The sequence below is a fragment of the Haliotis cracherodii genome, unplaced genomic scaffold (assembly GCF_022045235.1).
Source record: "Haliotis cracherodii isolate W230 unplaced genomic scaffold, xgHalCrac1.p SCAF_8, whole genome shotgun sequence".
Classification (NCBI taxonomy): domain Eukaryota; kingdom Metazoa; phylum Mollusca; class Gastropoda; order Lepetellida; family Haliotidae; genus Haliotis; species Haliotis cracherodii.
Window position 1 is genome coordinate 39,163,276 of NW_027266341.1, and position 24,230 is coordinate 39,187,505.

At 39.5% G+C, this 24,230-nt stretch overlaps 2 protein-coding genes across 2 annotated transcripts in view; both read left to right on the forward strand.

Moving 5' to 3' along the window:
* Nucleotides 1-5,994, forward strand: part of LOC139449376 (neutral amino acid uniporter 4-like) — a 61,576-nt gene extending 55,582 nt beyond the window's left edge. Inside the window, exon 10 of the mRNA XM_071230733.1 lies at nt 690-5,994. Within this exon, the coding sequence (XP_071086834.1) occupies nt 690-928 (239 nt within the window). The 3' untranslated portion in view covers nt 929-5,994. The remainder of the gene's footprint in view (nt 1-689) is intronic.
* Nucleotides 5,995-16,550: 10,556 nt separating this feature from the next.
* LOC139450529 (uncharacterized) lies at nt 16,551-23,113 on the forward strand. The gene is made up of 2 exons (XM_071232260.1): nt 16,551-16,690; nt 22,753-23,113. Exons 1-2 carry the CDS (start codon nt 16,590-16,592, stop codon nt 23,039-23,041), a joined length of 390 nt encoding a protein of 129 aa, XP_071088361.1. The 5' UTR covers nt 16,551-16,589; the 3' UTR covers nt 23,042-23,113.
* The last annotated feature ends 1,117 nt before the right edge of the window (nt 23,114-24,230 follow it).

Here is a 24,230-nt window from a genome sequence, read left to right on the forward strand (position 1 = left end):
ATTTACATACAAACAGCGGCCTGTGAAGATTCGGGGTAGAATAGGTCTTCAGCAACCCATGCTTGCCGTAAAAGGGGACTATGCTTGTCATAAGAGGCGACTAACGGGATCGGGTGGTCAGCCGATCTGGTCCAGACTTGATTATTTACAGACAGCCGTCATAGCTGGAATATTGCTGAGTGGGGCGTGAAACAATAGACAACCAAAACAAACAAACACACAGCAACATATAGTATTATGAATAAGTCCTCTACGATCATCTCACATCATATATTTCAGTTGAAAAAACAGGTAAATGATTTCCAATCAAATGCGTTGATGCATATCCCCATCAGACACCAAACAGTGTTCGAAATATTTGTTAATATAAAAAATTATAAGTATCATAAGGGAGAGAATTTATGGATGTCAACTTCATTATTATGAGGAACACAACGTTTGGTACTTCTCTCCCGTCTGTGTATCACTTCTAAATGCCACTCAAAGACTTACCAGTATCATGTTTCTCTGAGGGGCGGTCGGGTAGCCTAGTAGTTAAAGCGTTCGCTCGTCACGCCGTAGACCCGGGTTCAAAGGATACAATGTGTGAAGCCCACTGTCAGTGTCCCCCGCCGTGATATTGCTGGAATATTGCTAAAAGCGGTGCAAAACCATACTCACTCACTTACTCACTTCTCTGTTTCTTCCAGTTGGATTTGCCATACTCATCCCTCATCTTGACCTCCTCATCTCGCTGATCGGGGCCTTTGCCAGCTGCTCGCTTGCTTTGATTTTCCCGGCATTCATTGAGATCATCACATACTCAGCCGAGGATGAGTCCATATCCAAGCTGATGTTTGTCAAGAACATGCTCATTATGGTGTTTGGTGTTATAGGTTTCGCTACAGGAACGTACAGTTCTCTAAAGGAAATCATTGCAACATTTTGATGCTGGTGGCTGCGTATGTCTTATTGTTAGTTTATGTTTGTGACTCAGAGGACCATGTTTTGTATCAAATGATGTGAATAGTTGTACTGATATAATATTCTGTCTGGCTTCCTTGCAAAATATTTGTATAAATGGCTCCCTCCTGTCTTAAGAGAAAGAGTGATTTGTGGGAAATGCTTTTGGATGAATTGATGTTCTCAATAACTTTGTGATATAAGGTTAAACCAAGTCCGTTGAATGAATGGCTCTTCGTCACAGTGTGGAGATTATTGTATATGTTCAGTTAGTAATGCATCTCAACATATATTTTCCCATTTTTCTGTTTAATGTGAGATTTACCTGAATTTTTACCTGTATTTCGTCTTTGTACGAAAGCTGAAAGCTGGGTCATCTTAAGGTCATTACTCAGTTATTTTGTTTCAAAATTTTAAAGGATATTTGGTCTACATGTATTTGTTGTTTGTTGCAAAAGAAAACTTTTGAACTGATTTTAAAATGATCTCAAAATGCATTATTAGCTCTGTGAGGGAGATATGATGATGCCAGCATATTTTGTTCACATTATGTTTTAGAGTTTTTGTCGTCCAATCTTATGCAGGAAATATTACTTGAATATCAATGCTGACAGCAATTTTTGAGGAGTGGCTCTTTTGTCGACATTTTAAACTATATACCCAGGTGAACTGTTGTGCCATGGCTTTGTTTTATTGCTCAATTTACCATTATGGAGGTTTTAAGTTGTCTAACAAAGACATTTCAGTGTGCCAAAATGATGCATAATGTACTGGGTTGCTGCTATAGGAGAGGCATCCATAAATGTTCCTAAATCTCTGGCCATTTATTCAAGACATTACCCAAAATAATTTTTTTATATTTCTTCATTAATTCCCACTCAACACTCTTAGTTCTTAGTTGTACAATTTTCATTGTCAGATTAAACTTTTGCATGAAAACAAGAAAGATTTTTAATTAAAGTTTGAGAGCTACATTATCTCTGAACCAGTCCATATTACTTTGCAAGACATTCTCTAAACTTTGGTGTAGGTCTGCATGAAGTAAAGTAGTAAATTACAAATAACAGGTTCGATAAAACGTTTGAACAAGCTACCTGGTCCCTACAGTTACTCCTACCCTAGTTGGTAGAGACATATGGCTAGGAGAGTTAACTTTCTTCTTCATTGTCTCGGCCTCAGGTTGGTTACTTCCAAAGAAACAGGAACTATCAACATTTATTTCTGTACTTGCCACTACCTCCTTTATTGTGTGGGTTTTGGTCAAGGTTGAAACTACCAATAGTGTCATTCACCCTCATGTCTCTTTTATAACTGTATTTTGTGGTTCTCAGTCATGGTCAGTTGAAGTGATATGATGTCATGCAGGTGTATTGTTGGGAACAATCATTGTTCATGGAAACTCATGACATCATCGGCACAATACGATGACTTCAGTGATATTGTGTGTGTAATGTCGACATTCAGTTACCACCTTAGGACTCATCATTTGTCATTCCTTGCAGCTCAGTACCTCTGAGTATTCATTCACTAAGGGAGCGGTCGGGTAACCTGGTGGTTAAAGCGGTGGCTAGTCACGCCGAAGACCTGGGTTCGATTCCCGACATGGGTACCCCTGCCGGGATATTGCTGCAAAATTGAAAAAAGTGGTGTAAAACCATACTCACTCACTCCTCATTCACCAAGTATTTAGTTTCATGTTTCATGATTTTGTTTGAAATGTGCAATCTTTTAAAATACAAAAATCATGTACTGTTTTTGTACGTTTTTGTGAATATATTTTTAAAACTGTAATATGTTCCAGTTAGGTTGCAAAGTTTGTTTTAAACATTATTTCCTCTGGTTTTGTCTGACTGAATCTTGTAATTTTGTGTTCATTTTAGAGTATTGTTAGTGTACAGATTTTGTTGAGGTTTTTCATAAAATGTGTACTGGACAAAGTAAGAACTGGTAATGCAATGAATTGTGATTTCGAAATCAAACTACTCTCAGGTTTTTAATGTAAGAAGTAATGTCAAAATATTTGCCATTATTTGTAGAAGTCAACAGTTACAAAGAGAGTTTGTTGTTCTATAGTGAAGAGAAAATTCATTGTTCCATAGTTAAGGGAGCATTCATGATGGAAAGGTAAAGAGAGCATTCATTGTTGTGTACTGAAGGTAGCACTCATTGTTCTGTAGTGGAGGGGGCATTCATTGTTGTGTAAAGAAGGGAGCATTCATTGTCCTTTTGTGAAAGATGCATTCATTGTCCCAGTCTATGTCATAAGAATTTGAAGAAGGGGTGAACCTACTCTTGATGGTTACTGGCTACTACTGGCTACTATTGTAAGTATTGTGTCATTTGGGTGTATTGATATACCTCGGAGGGAACGACAGTTTGTATGGCAAGGTGACGCAGTTTGATATGAAAGTGATTAATGTTGAGATTGACATATTCCCATTGCAATGAACTGAAACACCATTGCAAATGTGTATATATGTATATATGCATGAAATATTCATGAGATTCAGTTAGAGCAAAAGATATAAAGATCAAAAGTATATAATTATAAAACTTTTTTTTTTTTTGGCCTGAAATCAGTCATATTATAATCCAAATCATATTAGAAGAATAAGATCAAATTTCAATTTATGATGTTTGTAATTGAATTTTTTTGTGATGTTGAGAAATCCCGCCTATGAAGACAGGTATAATACTCTCTTTATATTCATCGGGCATATTTTCATGATCATATTTATTGCACATAAAAATCATATTCACAGACTCCACGGTTTGAAGATATTCAGACATCATGTTCTGTGGTCAGCTGTGTTAGAATATGGGATTTACAATACAGTGTTAGAAATAGGCACTAGTCCTTTTGTCCTTGCCAAACTGTCCAATAGGTTGGTATGAGGACTGGTTGAGATTTGCCCTTTTTAGGGTTTTTTACTATGTTATCATTTAAAGGACTAGTGGACTAAACCTATTAGTTATCTCCCTGTTGAATAGGTGTAGCTCTACAATATTTCTTTTGGCTATGTTACATATGTAATGTGTGCATGTCATATGATAAAGGTCTTCAGGATGTGATTTACATAATATTAATTCCAATGTACATATTGGCCTCATGCATCGATGTACATATTTTTGTGAAAAGTCCACATATTGCCCTTGTCTTTCACTGCCATGCATAATGAAAACTGTCTGGCTAACTAAAGCGACTTTTATGTTCTTTCTGCTTGTTTTAATTCCTGTTCTTGATATTTCAGTTTATTAAATTTCAGTGTATAGCTTTTGCACGAATTACACTGAGTTTATAATCAAAATAGGGGGCACAGGTGGCCCAGTGGTTTAAGGCGTCACAATTCGCTGTGCAGAGTTGCGTCCCTTGGGCATGCCAGAAACCTATGATCATGGGTTCGAATCCCTGTTCGCCCCGATTATGTGTCTAGGTTTGTCAGCACCATACCTGTACTCGTGTTTTTCACCGAAGTGGTAAACGTCTGAGACCTGCATCACTTCGGGCTTTCCTCCCACATTAAACTGACACGCCGTGTGTAACTGGAATAATGTTAAAAGCACCATTAAACCCAACTCACTCTCTAATTAACAAATTAAAGAATTCTTTGCCATTGAAAGAAGCATTTTAATTACGAAAAGGTGTTCATCACCACAGAGAATGTGGCAATTGCCAGTCAACACAACCATCCTTATTTAATGAAGTTTGCAAACCACTTACTGCTTCTCGTATTTTCTGGGTAGTAATCCAAGCTCTGCACTGTCCATGCTGTTCCATTCCAAGTTCAGTTTAGATGTTGCTTGGCATGATTGTTTTGAATTTTATGCGATATTTGAAAAAAACAACCTTCCAATTCTGATATGGTGCCAAAAATGATTACTTCCACCATGAAACTGATCTGGAATTGTGTAATTTTAAATATGCCATAGAATTCTGTATTAGTGCCGCATGTTGGTTTTCAAAACAGCAGTATTGGCAACATATGTTTGATTGGGTGTGTGCTTGTTACTGCTGATCATGGTGACATTAAACAATTGCAGCAATGTTACCAACAAGGTGTTCATTTGACCAGTGTTACTACTCTGTCAGGGCTTCAAAAATGTCTTTTAATTTGCTTGGTTAGTTGTTTATGTTTTAGAAATTTAGTATTAGTAGCATCTCAGGTAATTTTTGTAGTGTATGCTCAATTATTGTTTTAAATATGTCTTCATGTTGTGTTACTGAATCTTCTTTGCTTATTTCATGGTGCAGCTATGAAATGTTGCAGACTTGTTTGTTTCCTACTGTGTGTGTACCGACCTGCTGTTGTCATTGTTCCGTGACAGACAAACTTCCATGGCTGATTATAGTGGTACTTCGCCATTCACACATGCAAGTCACTGTAAACACAAGATTCAAATTTCAAGTCTTCAAGATACGGGAGCCATTGCGCGTCATGCAACATCTATAGTTACTCATAGACATCCTAGACTCCGTGAACACCATGGTGTTTGCATCAAAACATCGCACTTTTCCCCTTCTCCGACATGTCTCCATCACAACAAATTGTCAGCAAAATGTCTTTTTAGTAAGGGAGATAATTCTTTAACCCATGTACTATGCATACCACTTAGAATATCTTGTTATATCGCTCTCTGCTACCGCTGCATTAATCCTGCTGACATGTAAATATTGATATGCCTTTGAAAGAGCCTCCGACTTGTGTGTAATTGATATATAGATGTGATTAGCTTTTGGAACTAATCCGTGTATATATGCCTCCATGGTATTTTGTCTGTGAGGTAGATTGTTAGTCATACAGACTTGCTTGCCAGGCTTTGCTGCCACGATCAATTGGTCATGGTTTGAATCCCAGATTCATGAGTAAGGTCCCTGGTCTGTCAGCACCAAATGTATGATGTAGGGTCATGAAAGTTGTGAACATGTACTACCTGCAGTCATCTCAGACACTGACCCTTTTCCATATGACTAAATACGGCTTCTCTGCACTCATTCGTTCACTCACTCACTCACTCACGCACGCATACAGACACCACACCACACCACACCACACCACACCACACCACAGTCACACACATGGACACCCACGCACGCACACACACACACACACACACAGAGGGTTAAACAGAATCACATTGTCTTTTCACATTGTTGCCTCCCTATGTGATTACACTAAAACCATGTAAAGCCTCACTCACTAAATTCCTCCACATCCAGTAGCAACTTGATTAATGATATTAATTTTAATCCCAGAGGAATTTGTGTCATCATATTTCTGTCAAGGCTGGATTGTGAACCATCTTGAATTAAGATCTTATGTATGAAGTGGTCTGACATGTCTGTCATGGGGAATACATGATGGCAGTTACTCCAAAACACCACATTTCCAATGCCTTGTAGCTATAGAAACAGTATTGTAAATACAGAGACTTCCATATGTTTGGTTTGAACATGTTTGTCCCGAAGTGTGTCTTTATTATGATGTATGTGTAATCTTGAATAAGAATTTATACTATTAATTTACATGTAATTTTGAACTGAAATGTGTGCTGGCAATTAGATGCCTCACTCTGGCAGTGTGGGTTCAAGTCCCGGATGGGACTCAACCCTAAAAAGTATGAGAATCTGCAGAAAGTGTTATCCCTAATATAACATTTGTTATATTTGACCACTTTCTAAATGGCACTGTGTTCATGAAATGTTTTATATTCCCCAAATGTATCTTTGCAGTTTTAAAATATGACAATTAAGTAACTAGTCATATATGAAAAGATGCAAAAATTGTATTTTCAGAATTATTATTTGTCATATTAGTTGTACTATTAAATCAAATATCTTTAAATAATTAAACAATTGCATGTTATAACCACACATTGACTAACAGCTGTTGCAATACATTTTATCAAAATAGGATACATATCTGATGGTATTGGGTCAATAAAGATGTTGATGTGATTTAATATATTATCCCCTGACACCTGGCTGGGACGTGTCCAAATTTACTACCCGGGTACCCTACCCCCTATTACCCGACCCTACCCGGATACTCATTGAAGGTATCAAAGTTGGGTACACAATGTCCGATTAGGAATTGTATTGCCGTACCCCTTGTAAAAAGTATTGAGATACACCTATAAAACGTTCTGGTCATCTGCAGCTGTATCATTGTCCAAAACGGATAAATGTCCGAAGGAATGTGCCTTAAGTCAGGAAGATATCGGAACATTAACGAGTTGTGGGTTACCCTGTAGTTATAGTAGTGATTTTGTTATCATTAAACAATATATCACGCGACTAACCACGGGTCCAGGTAGTCTTGTGGGTACCCGTGACCTCCTCAGTAAGCACCAGACCCGTCCCAGCCCTACAAGATAAGTATTCCATCATCAGACATGTGTACAACATGTGAGTCAGTTGAGGTAACAGAGGTCTGAGAACTCTTGAAACGATAATGGAGATAAGTATTTTGAATTCATTATCATAACCTTTCACATGCTTTTTGGGTTTCAACTTGAGTTGCTTTGTATGGCGACTTGTTTCATGACACACAGTAACAGGAATCACCGCATCATATGCCAATTGTAGCATATTTACAGCTAAAGAAATTATAGTCTTGGTTCTCAGGGACAGCCCGCGTCATCATAAAGTCTGGCGCACGTTTCTTTTCTGTTACATTTAAAAAAAAGAAAATTATCCTGAGACTTATAAACAATGCGATCCAATATAATACAGTTACTTCCCTTTACATGCCCACTACTTTACTGTGTAGTTATTTACTGTGTATCTGTGTTATGGTCACTGTGGCATTAGGGGTTTGTACGCTTTCCCAGGTTGATGGTACACAACTGTTTATTTGGTTACATACTACATGTTGGTTGGTTGGTTTGTTGTTTAACGCCGCACTCAGCAATTATCCACTTATATGACGGCGGTCTGTAAATAATCGATCAATATAAGCATCAATCCATGCAATTCGGATCGATGACATCCATCAACCAAGTCAGCGAGCCTGACCACCCGATCCCGTTAGTCGCCTCTTACGACAAGCATAGTCACCTTTTACGGGAAGCATGGGTTGCTGAAGACCTATTCTATCCCGGAATCTTCACGTGTCACATACTACATGTAGTTTGAACAAGCAATAAAAAAGAAACACCACCCGTCCGCACTATATTTTCTGAAGTCATTGCCTGAGAACCAATTCTTTTATTTTTTAAGCCTGACATTGACTACTGGGTATGATGTAGTGAATTAGTTGTGAGACTAAGTTAGTATGTAATCCACACTGCATGCATGTTGGCTGTATATATCTGTGTGCAATGCTGCTACGCCATGTAATTCTTACACATATAACACTAATGTGAAACCACGTGATAACAGTCTTGTACCATAAATCTGTGTGATTCCTTTCAGTTTCCTTCCAACTGCTTATATTGAATAAGATATTTCTATAGATTGTTGAGTGGTGGTCGGGCAGCCTAGTGGTTAAAGCGTTCGCTCGTCACGCTAAAGACCCGGGTTCGATTCCCGACATGGGTACAATGTGTAAAGCCTATTTCTGGTGTCCCCCGCCCCGATATTGCTGGGATATTTGCAAATATCTTGCACTGATTTACGTCTTGTGTTGACGAAGGGCTGTGCCTAAAACTGAACATGAGATACCATTAAATTCCTCAAACAAATTGAAGTTACAGTCGGCTTCACTAAAGAATCCTAATATGCTCAAGTTTGTTTTATCTTATCTTTCAACTTGAGCTTACCGAGTATCGGAATACCATGAGCCCGCCCTCCACCATCAGTCTGCTTGATCCACTTGCTTCCCGCATTCAAGTCGTGGTACTCCTGGGGAACAGGGAAGCCCAGCTCACTTTCCCAGATATGTTATTTTGTCTTATTTCTGGAGGGTCTATTGTATGATATAATCACCTTGATCTCGCAAGAATTGTATAATATTCCCTATTATGATACAGAACTTGGAGACATTGCGCCAGGTTATTGAGAAATTTAACAATAAAGTGATTTGTAATATATTATGAATGTCCGTCTTGTTTTTTTAGTTCACCTATAAATTGTTTGTTTGTTGTTTAACGAGCTATGTGGTGGCAGTCAGTAAATAATCGAGTCTGGACCAGACAATCCAGTGATTGACATCATGAGCATCGATCCATGCAATTGGGATACGATGACATGCATCAACAAAGTCAGCGAGCCTGACCACCCGATCCCCTCAGTCGTCTCTTACCACAAGCATAGTCGCCTTTAATGGTAAGCATGGGTTGCTGAAGACCTATTCTACCTCGGATCTTCAAGGGTCTGTGCTCAAGAGTAGCGGTCAATTTTCAACATAAATAGCCAGCTAAATCTTGGGGTAACTCCTCCCTACAGTTGAACAAAGCACAGCCACAAGTTCCCGTGACATTGAATAAGATTTAATGTAAAGTTATGTTTTTTACCAAATCTGAAACAATTTGGTTTGCAACAGATAAAAGGCTCCTGCGAGTGTTCAAATGGTTTAATTTGCTATACTGACTTCAAACAATGCGTGATTTCTTGAAAAAACCCATGAACATGCCAAAATGTCAATTTACAAATCAATAGCGTGTGTGTCCACTTTGGTTGCGATGCAAGCAACACAATCGTCTCATGGAATGGACCAGGCGTCGCACAAAGTCCTGTGGGATATCTGTCCATATCTTCTGGAGCATGTTTCTAAGTTCCTGGAGTGTCTGTGGAACACGTAGTTGACGTCGAAGGCGCCGATCCATCTCATCGCACATGTGAGAGATCAGGGGAGCGAGCCGGCCAGGGGATGACATTCGCGTTGTTTTGTTGAACTACAAGGACGATGATCTCGTCACGGTAGCGCTGTCCATTTAGATTTCCCACTACCCCTATCAAACGGGTCCTATGTCTTGCTGTAATCCCACCCCATACCATAACGCTGCCGCCCCCGAACCGATCTTCTTCCATGATACAATGATTGACGTAACGTTCACCTCGACGTCGGTACACTCGAATCCGTCCATCGCTGTGGCTGAGGTGAAAACGAGACTCGTCAGTGAATAGAGCTTGTCCCCACTGCATGTCCGTCCAGTGTAGACCCTGTCTGCACCACTGTAGACGTGCTTGACGGTGGTTTCCTGTCAAAATGGGACGTCTGGCGGGTCTTTTGTTGTTGAGTATATTATTTCAAGGCTGACAGACAGAGATTTTCAAAATATATGTCGGCCGTCCCCTCCTTTCAATACCCTGAATAGTGTTACAGGATTGAGCCCCCTGGTGTCCCTGAAGTGTCCCTAAACTCTGCTACAGCATTCTTCCTCCTGCTATGCAAGTTTAAAAAACATCAAACACCGGGGTGCCCTAGGCCATGTCCAGGCTTCCAACACTGACAAGAAGATGCGCTCAAGCAAATAATAACGACAAAACCCTTTCCTTATTCATAACATATCTCTGCCAAACACAGAGCCGATTGTACGATTCTGACTATATCATAAGCACTGTTTATGAATCACTATCAAATAGTGATGATACCAGGTGAGTGTATTCTGCTCCCGCGGTGGCACCCGTCACAAACAGATGCATAGGCAAGTCAAATGTCCACCTGAACAAGTACGGGGACACATGGTACACGTGAAACTAGGGAATGGCATCGGATATTATTTTATGTCACTGATACCTCAAATATGGAAATTGCTCCCACATGTCTACCATGAAAGCTTCAGTGAGACTTTGAATGTTGTAACTTTGATTAAACAACTTTTGAGCAAGGTGAGGTGAGGTGAAATGGGGTTTAACGTCGCTTCCAAGATAATTACACTTATTTAGCGACGTGTATGCACGTGTTTGTTTGTGTGGCTGCTTGTACTAGTCCGGACTGATGCCGATTTATAGTGCTAGCTCACTGAGATACCATGCCGCAGTTTAACATGAATACCCCACTCAGACACAGTAAACTGACACCGAGCCGACCAGTCCTTGTTTTAGCCCCTTAATGGCGAGCACCATCCAGGGTAACAACAAGTACCATCGTTTAACGTCTTTTGGTATGACGCGGTCGGGGATCGAACCCCGGACCTTCCGCTGTCTGGGCGGACGCTCTACCACTGGACCACGGAGGCGGTCACTTCTGAGCAAGAGTTGTTTGGCATTCTTTGAAATCTTGGTAGAAAGAGCAGCTCGACTGTACTCCAAAAGTTGTGAAATGTAGACACCAAAGGCTGGAGCTGCAGGAATATTGCTCGACATCAAGGCAAAATTGACTATTGGAAAGTTGACGTCATCCCTCTTGTGAAAAAATCTTGTGGAGAATGTTTTGTCACTCTGACTCTTTAAGCTTCGATCTAAATAAGAAACTGATGTTGAGAGCTATGTTTCAGACGACAACATGGCTGCACTTCCATGTACTAAACCCTAGTTTGGAGAATCCAGTGGGACCAAGGTGATGATGGGTGTCTGTGACACAACATGTCAACCCGTAAGCACCCGTCCAAGTCCGATACATCACTTATCTCATCTGCACTGACAGATCCCGTGTCGTCTCCAGAAAGTTGCCTTGCCTCATGTCTTGACTACACTGCTCCAGCTCTGGTTGCCAAAACTCTACACATGATGATGAGTGAGTGAGTATGGTTTTACGCCAGTTTTAGCAATATTCCAGCAATATCATGGCGGGGGACACCAGAAATGGGATTTACACATTGTACCCATGTCGGGAATCGAACCCGGGTCTTCGACGTGACGAAAGAACGCTTTAACCGCTAGGCTACCCGACCGCCCCCACATGATGATGAACGTGAAGGCTTGAGTGACAGTGGCAGCGACAGTCACGAAATGCATGCATATTCCTGTATGGTGTAGAAATAGCATAATGGAAAAGCAAAGATCATTTCTAGTTACATGTATTATTTTCAATAACATTTCAGTGTCATTTGCAGTTGTTCCACAACTGATCCTCTCAAATAATGTGTTTGACGTAATCAAGGATGATACACTGGTTTTCAGAGATCTATTTATGTAATTTGTAGGGGTGTAACGATACAGGTACCTCACGATACGATACGTATCTCGATTGTGAGGTCACGATACGATACGTATCTCGATTGTGAGGTCACGATACGATACGTATCTCGATACAGCAATACCACCCTTTTATGTGTAAATTTAGAATCAAACATATTTAATTACATATCACATTTACAATTATGTGTTCTTATCACTATCAGTAGATTATTTTGTAAAATAATAATACTTTGAAAAGTTTGATTCTGTTTATTCAAACAAGTGTCAGACACTAACAAGTTAAGTTGAACTTGAAATGTATTTTCATGAAATAAATGCTGAAAAGTGAATACAGTCCGACATTTGTTTGTTGTCATTTAAATGAAGGGAAGTGTTCAATGTATTCATGTCACTTGTGACCAACTCTTGGGAAAACAATAGTAACCATACATCATTATTGACTCAACATCAAGCTGCGCTTCACCATAATCAAATCATGTATCGGTCACCTATTGTCATACTCGCATCAGCTACTTTTATGTGTCACTGATAATTAACAACACTGGTCTGAACCAGCTCCTCCAGTAAACTACTAAGAGGAAGAAGGAATATTAAAATGTTTCAGCCTCAATAGCATAAACACAAATAATGTCAAATGTTCTTATATCTTAATTTAAAAATCAAAAGCACACAATATAAACACTGCTTAACCCAAGCAGTAAATACTAACGCTAAACACTGGTAAACAGTGTGATCAGACAATGACATCTAAACTTCTCTCTCATTCACTTACAATCTTCATTACGCGTCTACAACTTCTGAATTCGGGCTAAGTTTCGAAAATGAATCTAAAATTGAACCTTGACGGGATTCGAAAAGAAAAATCAATCGATACGCGACAAAATCGATACCGATTTCAATCAACTTTCGTATCGATATAAATTAACATGTATCTCGTATCGTATCGTATCGTATCGTATCGTATCGTATCGTATCGTGAGAATTATCTACCGATGCATCGGTACAATCGGTGAATTGTGACATCCCTAATAATTTTCCCCGCTATTTTGCCTTTTACACCCGATGGAATCTGAATATTCTCTGGCGTTGACGTTTTATATTTATTTGAAACAGTTGGATATGTTTTGTATCTTTCAGAGAATGATGATCACACAGAGTATTTTTTTAATAAAACAGAGACAAGATTGAATTTTGTGATCAGAAAACTTTCATTCTTAAAGATTAGAACACACTAAATAATCTATACTTGTTCTTCCCTTAAGCTATTAATCTGATATCTATGTAATGCAAATTATCATATGCAAGTATATTTCATTTATGTAGATTGGAGTTGGATGTTAAACAACCACACACAAATATGACGAACCGTCATCTGTAGTTCCAGGGCATGTATCAGAAGGCCACGCTATAAAATGACATTAATTATTATCTATTCCCATAATCGTATACAGAACACCCAAATGTCAGTTAGTTTACCTAACTCCTAACAGTGAGTGAGTGAGTGAATTGGGTTTAGCGCCGCTTTTAACAGTATATCCAGTTATATCGCGGCGTGTCAGCTTAATGTTGGAGGAAAGCCCGAAGTGATGCAGGTCTCAGACGTTTACCACTTCGGTGAAACCCACGAGCACGGGTATGGTGCTGACAAACCTAGAAACATAATCGGGGCGAACCGGGATTCGAACCAACAATCATAAGTTTCTGGCGTGCCCATGGGATGCAACTCTGCACATCGCCTTAGACGACTGGGCCACCCGTGCCCCCGCGAAAATTAGAACGGCACGTATTGATCAATCTTGTACACAGTAAAAAACTTGTTATATCGGATTAGCGTAGCTTGGTGTTCCTTTTATGCGCCTACAGGTCAAACGGAAGTCAAACTACTGACATAAAGTAACACAATGTTTTATCATTTTTCCATGTATTGACACAGGACATCAACGCATGATAATGTGTACATTGTGATTATTTGCATAACAATATGATGATAGTACTATTACAAGATATGAATTAGGAAACACTACATAGCGGCAGAGTGTATTTGGAAAATATCTTTCAGAACATATATTGTCCAAGCTCAACGATACCACAGGGCACACGGGTGGCCAAGTCTCTGCTGAATTCAGCGTGTAGAGTTGCATTGCCTTAGTCGTGCATGGGTCCGCTGATCGTGGGTTCGAATCCCAGTTTCGAAGACCTGTTTACTCTGTCAGCTATGGAATACTGAAAGGGACATCCTCGCGATCTCGCATTCTCGTGTTTTTGGTACATACCACTTTTTGTCAAAAGTCGCCATCGCGAGAATGCGACATTTAGACATGATGCAAAATCTCGCAATCTCGACTTTTTGGTCAAGTGTCGCGACCTCGCTTTCTTGCGTCTTGAACATAGTCACATATAACTGTATAGGCAATTAGCACTAAAGCACGAGAACGCGAGATCGCGACACAGGACCAATGTGGCGATCTCGCGTTCCCGTGCTTTTGTGTCAATTGCCCATACCGTTGTTTGTAAATATTTTCAAAAACACGACAACGCGAGATCGCGACACCTGAATAATGTCGCGATCTCGCAATCTAGCGTTTTTCTGCTAATTACCTACACTGTCATTGTGTGGCTCATTCGTCTGAAGCGTCGTAATTCGTTGTGTAGAGCTGCGTCCCTTGGACGTGCCAGAAACCTATGATGGTGGGTTTCGTCCCATTTTAAACTGACAAGTCGGGATATAACTGAAATATATATACTGTTCAAAGTAGTGTTTAGCCAAACTCACTCACTTATTCAGACCCATGCCGGTCCCTCAGGCTGTGTATTGAGGTACACTTCCAGTATAAGCTTGCCTAGCATGTAGATGCTAAGGCCGCAATAAATTAATAAAATCAGTTTAACTGATTTTTTAAAATCATGGGAGAAGGGAGGCATTTTATTTTTAACATTCTATTTTGTTAGTATCGAACTATTTAAGACATCTGTGTACAATTGCTGTCGAAGGGTGCGATTCACATGCATAATGCGTGTTCAGTGGGGCTACGTGTTTGGAGTATTTCATCAGGTAAAGAAAGTAGGAACACTTATATTAGCGATATTTCTATTTCTAGGAACTTGGGGCAATAATATAAAGGTAACGCTGGGCAAGGAGGACAGTTGGAGAGACCAAGGGCTTCTGCAAATGATAATGCCCTGAAAAATAGCGTTACTGTGATTATAGCTAAAATGGATAGCATTTGTCATCAAATAAAATTAACAACAATATCGTGTTTGAAACATTTACTGCAATCAACACACAACGAATGTCACTGACCCATGTTTTCAAATATGGAAACGTCAAAGAACAAACCAGATGACGTCAACTAACAACGGGCGGGATAATGGCCCGTAGTCAAGCAATATGAAGTCGTTATCAAGTTATATAAGATAGCTACGCGATAAATCGCAAAGAACAATGAAGAACGAAGCGTGGTTTATTTCACGATAAGACATAATTCTATCATGACGTCATTTCTGAGGATTCGAACATGCGCTCGCAACTTGGGCTGTATGTGAGAGGACCAGTTTTACTATTAAATATCTCCTTTGATAAATATAATTAAAAAGAAAATGAACTAGATTAATTTACGATAGTTCAGAAATCCCAAGATTGTTATTAGTGGATTGGGATTTCATTCAAGAAGCGGAGACTTTTTTAATTTGGACCTTAAGTTATGCCCTGGATAACAACCTTCTATCACGCTATAAAATCTAGTGTTTTAGTAAAAGTTGTTGCTTCAGATCTTTTTAAAAGTAACATGAGGATGTAGACAAGGTGATCCTTTATCTATTTATATATTCTTGTTATTCTTGAATTTTGGCTGTAATGCTACGCACTAATAAAGCAATTGACGGAATAAGTATTGATGAGATAGAATATCGAATTTCCCATTTCGCAGACGATACATCTCTCATATTTGATTGAAGTGAAGAACGTCTCGAAAATACGTATGTTATCAGTACGTCTAGTTGTTCAGCAATCAGCGATGTTTCCTATATTGTGTTATAAGTATGTCTAGTTGTTCAGCAATCAGCATGTTTCCTATATAGTGTTATCAGTGCGTCTAGTTGTTGAAACATCAGCAAGTTTCCAATATTCTGCAATATCCACGTCTAGGTGTTCAGTAAAAAGCAATGTTTCCTATATTGTTTTATTAGTGCGTCTAGTTGATCAACAATCAGCAAATGTTTTCCGATATTCGTGGGTTCGGGGCTATGAAATGATGGATATTTATCGTTTGTCAATCGACAATTACATACAGACAATGATAAATAGAACCAATGAACCACCACATCCTTGTCGGGCGTCAAACACATGTCGCCGCCAGTATGTATTCTCGCCTGCCCAGTTCATGGCTTTCAGCAAAGGCGACAAAGCCATTAATCACAACTGATAAGGCCTGTATATCTGTGAAACCCACTTACCCTTTACCATCATGTGTGAAGTCAATGTACTTGCAACATAAAAGACTCCATCAGCAATATAGGACAGGTGTGGAAATGAATTATGTGCTGGTGTCAAACCAAAGCATTCTGATCATACTAAAACCCATTTGTGTTCGGAGCATGACATAGCGAGCGCTCGGCACTGGACATCATGGCAGCCTGTCTCCGCGCGCTTGGAACCCTGGTCCTTTTTGTGACTGTTCTCTCTTCAACCCACAGCTGGCTCATCAGAAGCGTCCACGACACAAAGAAGTAAGTTTCTTCAGGGGCATTCACACGGTACAACTTGTTGACGATGTATAATTGGTTGTATCGTGCGAATTCACCTTACAGCCTTATGAGATATGTTGTAATATGTATTTGTAAGAGATAATAGTTTCTAGTTATAGTTGAATGATAATAATGAACAAAGTGGGAACAAATTACAACCGGTAGTGAACCATGAGAGTAGATGTTATGACCGTCAACTATCTTGAAGGATGACAGGGGGAAGATGGGAGATTTCAAAGTTGACGTTTTGGGGATCAGTAGTGTGTAATCCGGATATAGACATGGACACACACAGACACATGGACACACACATGCACGCACACACACACGGACCCACAGACACACGGACACACACGCGCGCACACACACGGACACACACAGACACACGGAAACACGCACGCACGCACACACACACACGGAAACACACGGACACACACACACACACACGGAAACACACACACACACGGACCCACAGACACGCACACACACGCGCACACACACACACACGGCCACACACAGAAACACGGACACGCACACACACGGACCCACAGACACACGGACACACACACAGACACACACAGACACGCACACACACGCACGCACACACACACACGGCCACACACAGAAACACGGACACACACATACACGGACACACGCGCGCGCACACACAGACACATGTACATAAACGCTTGCAACACCGAATTTACTGTCAGGTGAGCGTTGCATAAAACCACGGTGCAATATGTAGTAACGTTGCGATCACTATATGGGATCGCCCATTTTGCAGTGTTCTCTTCATTTGTATCAGAAACACATCTGCAACTTGCAATATGTCTGAAATAATTTGTCAACGAAGTTTGGGCGATAGGAGCGCACTTCCTAACACTCATGGTGCCTGGCCGTCAGCTGGCTTTGCATACTGCTGTGCCCCACTGGAAGGACGTCGCGTTTGAAATACGTATACATTGTATCACAAGTGTTACACCATTCTACTTTATGCGCACAGTGAAATCAAATTGAAAAACATTCAACTTGAGTTGATTGTCTTTCCAACAGTATCTCTGCAGCAAATCCAAAAGATAAATGCACCGCCCAGCTGTCGGTAAACCTACCGGTATTGTACGTTTACTACTTTTCTACATGAATCGTACTATGGCAGCAGCACAATGTGTTAAATAAAACCAACCAACCACCCAATCCTCAGTGATAGAAACAACTTCGGGGTGAAATGACATCGGAAAGTTTCAAAGGAAAAAAATAAATAATGGAGATCGCTCAATATCGGACATCATTATTATTTCTACATAATTAATAAGATTATACTAACGTACTTTTACCCAAATATAAGTACACGTAGATTCGGTCAATATAGTTGAAATGTTTTCATTATTAGAAAATCTATTCTACAAACTTATTTTCGATCACTCGTAACTCGGTTGCCATGCGATTCAAGAATCGGTTCGTTTTGAAATCACCCAGCCCACTTATACTTCCGAGGTGTTGTAAATGGTTTGAATCTAAGTTATAAGAAAGCTTGAAACTTTATATTTTCGGACACTTGATAGTTGAATTTGAAAGCTAAAGAAGTGTAGAGTAGGCTATGTTTAATACAAGGAAACGATCATTCGCTTGTGAAAGAAGGCAGTATCATTGCTTTTAGAGTACAATTATAAATAATATCTAGATTAAATGAAAGTGAAAAATACGAAAATGTGAAATACTAATAATGTTTAATGTATATACCTATAATAACTTGTATTATGACCTTTTTCGAAATACATACAAAATGCATTCACTTTGATCTTAGGCAAGATTTATATTTTTACAAATTCTATTTTAGAATAGACGACAAAAAATATATTATATATGACATACGTATGTGAATGGTCGAACTATTTGATAATTTGAATAATGCAGTGTACAAAAAAAAGATAATGAATACAAATTAAAACATCAAAACGAAATCATTTTTACAATGAATATATTTTGTCATTTAGAAAGCAATTATCCATATTGTGTGTAGTTACTATTACATTCTTATTACAGCGAGATCAATATGCGTGCCTGAAATATTAAAACAGCTGTTTAATCTTGCACACATTTTGACAACTTTCTCACTTCATTCCATTCCCTTACTCAGCTGTATGTACATCAGTGTCTTGGAATATCGAGCCCTAAAACCGATATTTATAAAAGTAAACCATTTTGTCAACATAATGCATAATAGCTGCACCAAATTCTAACGCAGTTGGTCAAAGCGATAAAACGGTCTCATTTACTCGTCGGTCAGTGTAGAATCTTCCGAATCGTGATGTACTAGATCTACCTTCCAGTTAAGATCGGTTCAGTCAAAGAGAATATTATTATTTAGAAACTGAAACTAGGTGTGTCCATTATACGACCACAACATTAGATCAGCTGTTTGACGTGACGTCAAACCACGCGAATCTTTACAAGCATGTACTATGTACAGTAGACACAAAGAAAATACTGCTTCGGCAAAACCAATCATACCGCTAGTATCACAGTTTCAACAAGAGGAAAAACAAATCGAAATCGAATCGGGTTACTCATTGACACGGTAGTTTGATCAATCAAAAGTGACGCTTAGTCATTTAATAAAAAAAAGCAACAATTATTTGTCGAACGGGCGTTCATGTAGGACAACTGGTAGACAGGGGATCGCCGTACAGCTGTAACAGGAACGTGCAATGTCTATCACGTCGAGCTTGGCCATGCAATGTGTACGTGTTGATCACGAACTTTCTGCTTCTAAACGTAACGATCATAGATGTCTTTCCAGATCTTAGATTTGAATATTTCTCTCAGTCAACATTATAAACAGAACGACAATCTGACGGTGAGTAAATCTGTCGGACCCTTCTGATCAGATTTCTTTTTCAAATTGGTTGTCTGGTACTAAAGTAGTTACGTGTATGTGGCATGGGTGCAGAAGTAAAATTCGTCGTCATCCGCAAATAGTTCAAACAGGGCAGAAAAAGGTAACCTCTTTACTAATTTAACCATTATTTAGCACTGTGTAACATTTGAGTTACACGATGTTATAGCTGAGATGATTGAGGTTATAATGTGGATTTTGCGCACTCAGTGTTTGACATCTTAATTCACAGTTGAAAAGGGACATTTCTCCGGGACCATATATGGTCCCGTGGCACTATGGATGTGCGAAAAGTCAGGGACCATATATGGTCCCGTGGCACCTAGAGGGTTAACCTTAGAAAAGAACAATGTCTGACTCAAACGCCGACTTGTCTATATGTTGCACAGGGACATCATTCAACTGATATTGTTTACGACATTATGTTAGACTGCAGCGTGCGATAACTAAGCTATCATGCAAAGGTGACAAGTAAAAAAGCCTTTGGACACAATGCCAGTTGATCAAATATTAACGCTCCCCGCCTGTAAAGTCGATCATTTGGGAGTGAGTGAGTGAATTGGGTTTAACACCGCTTTTAACAGTATTCCAGTTATATCCCGGCGTGTCAGCTTAATGTGGGAGGAAAGCCCGAAGTGGTGCAGGTCTCAGACGTTTACCCCTTCCATGAAACCCACGAGCACGGTTATGGTGCTGACAAACCTAGAAACATAATCGGGGCGAACCGGGATTCGAACCCACAATCATAGGTTTCTGGCGTGCCCAAGGGAGGCAACTCTGCACAGCGAGTTGCGGCGCCTTAGACGACTGGGCCCCCTGTGCCCCCCGATCATTTGGGAAGGGATGTGGGATGAACCAACCAACCCAGATTGTAAACCGACTTTATATATCTTAAGAACACAGAAGATTAAACTTTAATCGTTTTCTTTTAGCATCCGCAGTGGAACATTCCTTCACGGACTGAATGATTTTCAAACAGCATGTGATCCCGCTGTACATAATCGACAAGGTGTTCACTCCATTAGACGCTATATATTTCATACGTTGTATTCGTAGTAAATGGGAAACCACTCTCATTCTATATAAATTTACTGCCCGTGACAAGCAAAGGTCACGGTCATTGCGATAGCATGTAAAAACCCTGCTGGTGTTTCAACCAAAATATACGAGACAGATACAGGTATGTTGTTTTGGGAGCCAAAGACTGTAACGCGTAACATTTTGTATGGAATAATTGTTAACTTTCATCAGTGGTGTTTTCTACCATCAGCTGTTCTATTTTTTTAAATTCAAGTTGAAACCACTCGTTTTTGTGGTCAGGAATGATACAGTCGACCCACATTGTAGATTCGCTTTCTGCAACATGCCATCTTTTGGCCACCATATTAACTTCGGTAAACTCCGACACATGTCTGACCCTGACTTAATTTCTGTCGAAAATTAACATAAGATAAACTAAGAGAGCTTCGTGAAAAGACCACCTGGGATATTGCGCAAAACAACATTCACTCACAACCGCATGTTGTTCGTTGTTTCTGTTGTTTCGTTGTTGTTTTTGTTTACTTGTTTCATTGTTTCGTTGCTTCTGTTGTTTCTGTTGCATTGTTCCGTAACTTCTGTTGTATTGTTTCATTGTTTCTGTTGTTTCATTGTTACATTGTTTCGTTGTTTCTGTTGTTTCGTTGTTGTTTTTGTTTACTTGTTTTATTGTTTCGTTGCTTCTGTTGTTTCTGTTGCATTGTTCCGTAACTTCTGTTGTATTGTTTCATTGTTTCTGTTGTTTCATTGTTTCTATTGTTACATTGTTTCGTTGTTGCTGTTGTTTCCTTGTTTCTTTTGTTTACTTGTTTCGTTTTTTTCTGTTGCATTGTTTTGTTGTTTCTGTTGCATTATTTCGTTGTTTCTGTTGTATTGTTTCTGTTGTTGCATTGTTTCGTTGTTTCTGTTGCATTGTTTCGTTGTTTCTGTTGTATTGTTTCTGTTGTTGCATTGTTTCGTTGTTTCTGTTGTTGCATTGTTTCGTTGTTTCTGTTGCATTGTTTCGTTGTTTCTGTTGTATTGTTTCATTGTTTCTGTTGTTGCATTGTTTCGTTGTTTCTGTTGCATTGTTTCGTTGTCTCTGCTGTTTCATTGTTTCAGTTGTTTCTGTTGTTTCATTGTTACATTGTTTCGTTGTTTCTGTTGTTTCGTTGTTGTTTTTGTTTACTTGTTTTATTGTTTCGTTGCTTCTGTTGTTTCTGTTGCATTGTTCCGTAACTTCTGTTGTATTGTTTCATTGTTTCTGTTGTTTCATTGTTTCTATTGTTACATTGTTTCGTTGTTGCTGTTGTTTCCTTGTTTCTTTTGTTTACTTGTTTCATTGTTTCGTTTTTTTCTGTTGCATTGTTTTGTTGTTTCTGTTGCATTGTTTCGTTGTTTCTGTTGTATTGTTTCTGTTGTTGCATTGTTTCGTTGTTTCTGTTGCATTGTTTCGTTGTTTCTGTTGTATTGTTTCTGTTGTTGCATTGTTTCGTTGTTTCTGTTGTTGCATTGTTTCGTTGTTTCTGTTGCATTGTTTCGTTGTTTCTGTTGTATTGTTTCATTGTTTCTGTTGTTGCATTGTTTCGTTGTTTCTGTTGCATTGTTTCGTTGTTTCTGCTGTTTCATTGTTTCAGTTGTTTCTGTTGTTTCATTGTTACATTGTTTCGTTGTTTCTGTTGTTTCGTTGTTGTTTTTGTTTACTTGTTTTATTGTTTCGTTGCTTCTGTTGTTTCTGTTGCATTGTTCCGTAACTTCTGTTGTATTGTTTCATTGTTTCTGTTGTTTCATTGTTTCTATTGTTACATTGTTTCGTTGTTGCTGTTGTTTCCTTGTTTCTTTTGTTTACTTGTTTCATTGTTTCGTTTTTTTCTGTTGCATTGTTTTGTTGTTTCTGTTGCATTGTTTCGTTGTTTCTGTTGTATTGTTTCTGTTGTTGCATTGTTTCGTTGTTTCTGTTGCATTGTTTCGTTGTTTCTGTTGTATTGTGTCTGTTGTTGCATTGTTTCGTTGTTTCTGTTGTATTGTTTCATTGTTTCTGTTGTTGCATTGTTTCGTTGTTTCTGTTGCATTGTTTCGTTGTTTCTGCTGTTTCATTGTTTCAGTTGTTTCTGTTGTTTCGTTTCAGTTGTTTCTGCAAGGCTGTCAACAACCACAACTACGGACAAGTCTTTAAAGACTTTCGCTCCATCCAACACTGCCGGCGTCTTGTCCACTGTCCGTGCAGTGCCCGGGAACTCATCACATGTGGTACGGAGTGTGACCGGAAGGTCAAGGAGTGGGCGTGTGACCACGGGTGTGGTGGACTTCCGGCCGGTACAAAGGTCCGGGCATCCTACAAAGCCAGCGTTTGTAACACCGGCACTGCATCAGACGTCTACGTATGTGGCCAACAAAACAACTGTCATCGGGGCTGACTGAACTAGATGATAATGCGTCCGTTGTCGCAAAACACGGCTGATGACGTCTAAAGACTAAGAAATAAAATCCTAAACTGTAAATGTATCCCTTTTCCATTTTTTAAACAGAATGCATTTCAGAAGGGTTGAGATGAAATCACATCGGACAATGGTGATGTCGAGGAAACTATCTTTATTTAACGGGACGTCGGTTCACGTGTTATATTTTAAAAGGGGAAGTCGGTGGTGTCGAACCTACTGATCACTCCAACCATCCACAACCTCATCTGCCTCTCAAATCTAAAACACAAGACCGCCTCCGTGGTCTAGTGGTAGAGCGTCCCCGGCCGCGTACTACCAAAAGATGTTAAAAGATGGTACTTTTTGTTACCCTGTCTGGGGCTCGGCATTAAGGGGCTAAAACAAGGACTGAAGGGCTCGGAGTCAGTATACTGTGTCTGAGTGGGATATTCATGTTAAACCCACGAGCACTATAACTCGGCATCAGTCCGGACTAGTACAAGCAGCCACACAAACACAAACACACACACCTGCATGCACGTCGCTATATAAGTGCAATAATCTTGGACACGACGTTAAACCCCATTTCACCTCACCTCAAAAACACATCTATATCAAACGCACAAGACAAGCAAAGAACTGAACAGGATTACTCTTATCCCCGCAATATGGAAATGTGCCTCAACACGCCCGACACACAAACAGTAACATACGATCCGTGAAGAATAGGTCTTCAGCAACCCATGCTTGCCATAAAAGGCGACTGTGCTTGTCGTAAGAGGTGACTTTGAGATCGAATCCATATGACAGTCTGGATCCTATGTTGTGATGCGGCAATGTAAAAATCACATTCCACATGCGAACTCTTTGTAGCATCACTGTTCGATGGTGATTCATAAACACATACTCATGATATAGTCGGAGTCGTACAATTGGCTCTGCTTTCAGCGGATATTTCGAATGGATATGGAAAGGGCTTTGTCGCGTTTGTTTAGCGATTAGGTTTCACATATGCAACAAAAGTCTTTATCATGTAGTTCAAAGCCGTATTGTTCATACGTTAACATTGATTGTGTTGTTTCACACAGTGAAGGAATAATTGTATCTCTAAGATTAACATACTTGGAAACCAATGATGTTAATGCAATCGTTTCAAAATGTGTAAGACCCGTGAAGATCCGGGTTA

Bases quoted from the DNA above. Each gene is read 5' to 3' on its own strand.
- LOC139450529 (XM_071232260.1), top strand. From the start codon at position 16,590: ATGGCAGCCTGTCTCCGCGCGCTTGGAACCCTGGTCCTTTTTGTGACT. The intron at 16,691-22,752 runs GTAAGTTTCTTC...GTTTCGTTTCAG, and splicing joins AGCGTCCACGACACAAAGAA to TTGTTTCTGCAAGGCTGTCA.